General features: G+C 42.7%; 1 protein-coding gene across 1 annotated transcript in view; it reads right to left on the bottom strand.

Moving 5' to 3' along the window:
- Window positions 1-317: 317 nt before the first annotated feature.
- The window catches only part of CNIH3 (cornichon family AMPA receptor auxiliary protein 3), a 1,634,537-nt gene continuing 1,628,854 nt past the window's right edge, over window positions 318-6,000 (bottom strand). Inside the window, exon 5 of the mRNA XM_044058844.1 lies at window positions 318-1,201. Within this exon, the coding sequence (XP_043914779.1) occupies window positions 1,174-1,201 (28 nt within the window). The 3' untranslated portion in view covers window positions 318-1,173. The remainder of the gene's footprint in view (window positions 1,202-6,000) is intronic.

The following is a 6,000-nucleotide window of genomic DNA, read 5'->3' as shown; positions in this document are numbered from 1 at the left end:
TTTGGGAGTTGTCAAACACCAAGGCAAACAGCTGATGAGCCACATTAGATGGGAAGGTAGATAAGACTAAATTAGTCAGGTTAATGGAGGGGGACGTTCCCTGTTATGGGACCCTGCAAGTATCTGGCATAATATAAGGTAAGAAGAGAAGCACCTCATTAGTTACAACATGGCTATTTGTCAGTGGTCACTGTTTGAATATAAAAGGATGAAGAAAAAGAGAGAGATGGCTATCATAGGGACATTAAGTCTCTTGAGTGTATGTTTGTCTGAAATGCAAATAATTATAAAAGTTTGCATGATAAAATGATCAGTAAAATTGTAGAAATTAATTTATTGGCCAAACATGATGCTATTCAATAAAATGATCAAAGCCAATGCTATTACTGTTCTAGTATCACATAAGTGTAGTAACAACTGAACAACATTCCCACACTGGAGCTGAGAAAGGGACTTTCCTGCTGACAGATGAACTGATGTGAGCTGTTTCTGTAGCGGTAAGAATAAACTGCAGACATTACCTTCATGACTTGTTCTGTTCATCTGAGATGCACAGGAATTATTAAGCCAGGTTTGTACCCAGAAAAAATAAGAATTATCTGTTCCACTCCAGGAAGATAGATCTTATCTAATGAAGTACTACTTTTACATTATTATCATTTTTTTTACCCTTAAAATACAGAATGATATCTACTGTTTCATCATAATAAAGAAAACATTTCTGTTTTCTACTAAACAAACTGGAAAGCTAATAATTAATTTGGAAATGTTTTATCAATAAAAACAAATAACTAAAGGCATGCATGCCATTACTGACATATTGCTGAATAAATGGACAAAGACTTAACTGTTTCAGCTCAGATTTTAAAAGTACAAATCAGTATTCCAGGATCTACAAACAATGCAAAGAAAACATTCTGCAAAATATATTCAATTTTCACCTTCTTAACAAGGCAAATATTGAAAACATCAATGTTTCAAGTCTCTTTCCAACAGTTAGCAGATGCTTAAATAATCTGTAGCAAAGTTTTGGCATTTATTTACAATGGCTAAAATGAAATGAATGTTTCCCTAGGTTTAAAATGTACAGAGGCCAATATACACACTGGAGATGCAGTATATTTATGCAGGATGTGAAGAACTTGCATGTATCTCATCATCCAGTTTCCATTCCTATGCAGTGCTCATTTTGCTTATGTAGCTGTAGAAAAAAGAAGAAAAACAGAAACTTAGCGCATACAAAGGAAATAACTTGAGAAAATACTGACTGCAACAAAAATATATGACTTTATAATTTACTATATATATATATATATATATATATATATATATATATATATATATATATATATATATATACTGCTGAGTAACTTTGAGCAACATTTTAACCATGACTCACTGTAGAATTATACGGTTTAGAACACACCTCTGAGAAAGACAAATACAGATTAATAAGAAATTCAGCCTGTGAATGTGCTCTGCATAACTTTTACTGGGTAATATTAAGCGGCTGTGCAGTTTTTCTGCTTTATAGAACATCAGATCTGAGTATCTAATACAAGATATCCACACTGAACTGGCAGTCATTATGTACACCACCTCCAATGTTTTGTTTTTCCTCAAACTTTGTACTAATTACTGTTTTGGGTATGTTCAGTTACTACCATTGCATTTTTTTCCAGAGACACTAGTTGTTGTCCATTTGGAAGATGTTCCATATCTAAAAAATGAAAAACATCCTTGATGTGTTTTGCTTCTCATTCTTAATACAAAAAGTTTCCACTGTCAACACTGAAACTCCAACTTGAACATCCTAGGATTACCCAACACTACCCACCTTGTCTGACATCTTTACAAATAAAAGCCGCAGAAAGTACAGTTGTGTACACTTACCATAAATAAAGATGTTTGAGTGTCTTCACTGTTGCAGTCATCACATTTGGGTTATCCCTGCCAGGGTAGCCCTCGGCTGTCCGAAATACCAGAGGCTTAGTATTTCTGCGTCAGTTGCTGTTGCTTGTGGACTGACGTCAGGTCGTCAGTAGTATAAAGTAAGGCAGCCGATGGCATTACATCAGTTTTTCTTGCCCTAACCTGTCAGGAACCCCCAAGTAGGAGCCAGGGTCTGGTGGAAGAACCCCAACAGTAGAAAGTAAATACCAATGTGTCCCTTAGTAAGGAAAGAGAAGAAAGGGGGATGGAGGGAGGGAAACCAACAGTGAATACACTCAAACATCTACATTTATGGTAAGTGTACACAACTGTACTATGTTCCTCGTGTTTCACCATTGCAGTCATCACATTTGGGTTGATTCCCAAAGCTGAGGAAATGGGTGGAGGCAGTCAAAGAAACAAGGGGCTGGCTAGGATGCCCTGCAGGACTGCAGAGGCAAACCCTGCCCTGGATTTGGAGATGAGAGGCAGGTGGTAATGTTTGGTAAAAGTGTGAACAGATGTCCAGGTGACAGCCTCCAGGATGTCCCTGGTGGGGACTCTTCTGAGGAAAGCTACAGAGGTGAAGGCTGCTCTGGTGGTGTGAGCCCTGACCCCCTTGGGGGGAGGCTTTCCATGTTGCTTGTAGCAGAAATGGATGCAGTGTGCTATCCATTTGGAAATGGTTTGCTTGGAGATGGCTTTGCCTTCTGCCCCTGTAGCAAAGCTAACCAGCAATTGACCAGACTTTCTGAAGGATTTAGTCCTGTCTAGATAGAATCTGAGATGTCTGTGCACATCTAGGGGATTAGGAAAAAAGGTGGGCAAATGAATGGATTAGTTGAGAGCCACACTGGACACCACCTTGGGCATGAAGGATGGGTTTGTTCTGAGGGATACCCTGTCAGCATGGAAGATGATGAAGGGTTCCACAGCCATGAGCGCTTGCAACTCAGAGACTCTTCTGGCTGAAGTGATGGCCAGAAGAAATGCTGTCTTCCAGGAGAGAAGTCTTAGCTCTGCAGAAAAAGCTGGTTCTAAAGGGGGCAGGGTGACCTTTTCACGTACATAGTTAAGGTCCCAAGCTGGGGTTGGTGCCCTTCTTGGTGACCTCAAGTTGCTAGCCTGTCTTAGGAACTGTTTGATCAAAGGGTGTGAGAAAAGGGGCTGCTCAGTGGGAAAATGAGCAGAAATAGCAGATGCATTAATTTTTTTAGGGGAGAAAGAGAGGCCACTGTGTAGTAGGTCAGCTAAGTAATCTCGGATGAGAGGGAGGGAGGGCTGTGCCATATTGGCTCCCTTAGCCTGGATCCAGCTGCAGAACCTTTTCCATTTGTCAACACTAGAGGCTTTTTAGGTACCATTGAAGTTTCCTCATATGCAGTTTGGCATATGGCATGAGAAGTATGCAAGATGCCATGAACCCAGGAGCTTGCAGGAACTTCCTTTCAGATAACTGGGGCCTGGTAGCTAGTTGAGAGAAGTAGGCTGTCAGGAAAATTTGTTTTTCTGGTGTAAGGAATGCCATCTGGGATGCTGTGTCCAGACTTACTCCCAGGAAGATAATCCTTTTTGTGGGCACCAGTTTGGATTTATTTTCATTGTTTGTGTACCTTAGGGAGGTTAGTAGGGTATTTACAAAAGCCAGGTGTTTGAGCAGCTTTTACTGGCTGTCTGCCTGAATAAGGCAGTCATCCAAGTATGGGTAAATCTGGACATTCCTTTGTTTGCAAAAGGCAATGGCTGGAGCCAGACATTTTGTGAAAACTCTAGCAGCAGCAGATAAGCCTAAGGGAAGAACAGAGAACTGAAAGCGTTGAGATCCTGCCCTGAAACGGAGATATTTCCTACATGATCCCCTGATAGGAATGTGGAGGTAGACCTCTTTTAGATCTAGGGTGGCTAGCCAAGCGTCCTTGGAAAGCATGGGTAGCAGTTGCTGAAGGGTGAGCATTTTGAATTTTGGGATCACCAGGAAGGTGTTTAGAATGGATAGATCGAGGATGGGGTGCTAGATGCTCTCTTTTTTGGGCACCAGAAAAAGTCTGGAGTAGAAACCTTGGCCTATCTGTTCTGCAGGAACATGCTCTACTGCCCTCATCGAAAGCAAGGAAAGGAATTGCTTTTGAGCCTCTGCCCACTGGTTTGGTGGTAAATCTGGAAACCCTTTTGGGGTTGGAAGGGTGTGGAAGGAAAATTTTTTATCCGTGAGACACTATGTTCAGAACCCAGTGGTCGTTAGTAATGGTAGCCCAGGTGCTTGCGTGAAAGGAGAGTTTTCTTCCTAGGGGTAAGTGAAAGTGGGCAGAGGGAGGGGTTGGGGAGGTGAGTCATTGTGAGCTCTTACCATAAGGGGGTAGCGTAGGTTTTGAAGTGGAGGTAGTCCACTGCTTAGATCTCTGCATTCCCTGTGGCTGCTGTCTGGGGGTCTGCTTCCCCGGGGCCTAGGCTGGATTTGCTTGGTGGGAGCAGGAAAGGACCAGTGTTTGGTGGGACAATGCCTCTTGAATCTGGGTGGCTGGACCTGTAAGAAATCCTTAACTGTTTGCATAGATTTTGCTTTTTCTTCCATCTTTCTTAAGACCTCTTCTTCCTTAGTGCCAAATAAGTTGTCTTTGTGCAGGGAGTCATCCAACAATTTAGATTTGACATGGTCTGGCAGGGGCTGTTCCTTAAGCCATGCATGCCTTTTAATGACAGATTCAGTGACTGCTGCCCTGCAAGAAGCTTCTAGGTCATCAAAACCACAGTGCAAGGTGTGTTTAGTTACTTGACTTGCAGAATGCATTAACTGTTGTAATTCTTTAGATTCTGCCAAAACAGGAAAGGAAGACATTTTTGTTTGAGGAGTTCCAGGGTATGATGCTGAAATTTTAGCATCTGGAACTGACAATTTAGTGCCCTGATAGCAAGAGTAGCTGAGGTGTATAGTTGTTTACCCCATCTGTCTAGTGCTCAGGAATCCCTATCTGAGGGGGTGGGATTCTTAGCAGAGGTTGCTTTAATCCCTTTAAGCCCTTGAGAAATTACCTCAGGGTCAGCAGTAGGATTTTTAAAAAGAAATTTGTGTCAGTCAGGAACTATATAGTACCTGTCTGGTTTTCTTGGCGCAAGAGGGAGCGTGTCAGGAGTCAAGCTGGATTCCAGGAAAACATCCTCCACAACATCCAAAACTGGGGGGGATGGCCAAGGGTCTGTGCTGTGGAAGATCTAGGAATTCCCTGAGACTCTTTTTTGACTGAGGGTAGTCTTGACTCTCCCATTGGAAATGCTCCCTTAAGGTATGCAGGGTTTCCCCAAAGGAAAAATCCTCTGGGGGAGAGGCTGAAGGGATGGAATCCTTTGCATCAGAATCCTCATAAGTAGAGAGGGGTTGCATGTCTTTATATTCAGATGCATCAGAGTCATCTGACTCTTGTTCAGACAAAACTACAGGGGACAGATCTCTTTTCCTTTTGGAGGGGGTAGCTTGGGTTCTCGTGATTAGCATGATAAGGTGTTCTGCCATTTTAAGCATCTGAGACTGAGGCAAGGAAGCAGGTGCCTTAGAGTGGGTCATCGGTTTCCTGGGTGTGGTTCATACCCTGGGCCTAAGAAACTCAGTCGTTTTTGAAAGAATGGTAGTCGCAAAAGAAGATGTTGGTTTGTGTTGAGAATCGGTAGAGCAAAGGACTTCCTTGGAAGCCGGTGCCTGCTCAGCAGCTCTGGACCCATCCAAGGTAGAGACGACCACAGGATCCTTAGTCAAAGAAGGGTTTTGCGGCATACCAGACTCTGAAAGGGTCTCGCTAGTGGCCTGCGAGTCCACAGAAGTGGGTATCACGGGCTCCGAAAGTGCCTCACTGAGGACCGTAGAACTGACGGCTATCTTAACAGAAGCATCGTCGGTAGGTTTAGACCTGTGCGGTCTGTCTCTGTCTTTATCTTTACTTTTTTTGGAAGATCTGCTGTCAGATGGCTTACTGAAACCATATCAGAATTCAAGGACTGTAAGTGAAAATATCTGGCTACAATAAGGGCCTGATGATGGATAGTTCTGGCATTGAACAAAGCACAGAAGCAACAATA

This window comes from Protopterus annectens, chromosome 1.part2 (genome assembly GCF_019279795.1).
Source record: "Protopterus annectens isolate FY-2018-M chromosome 1.part2, PAN1.0, whole genome shotgun sequence".
Classification (NCBI taxonomy): Eukaryota; Metazoa; Chordata; order Ceratodontiformes; family Protopteridae; genus Protopterus; species Protopterus annectens.
This window is presented reverse-complemented; position numbering and strand designations above follow the sequence as displayed.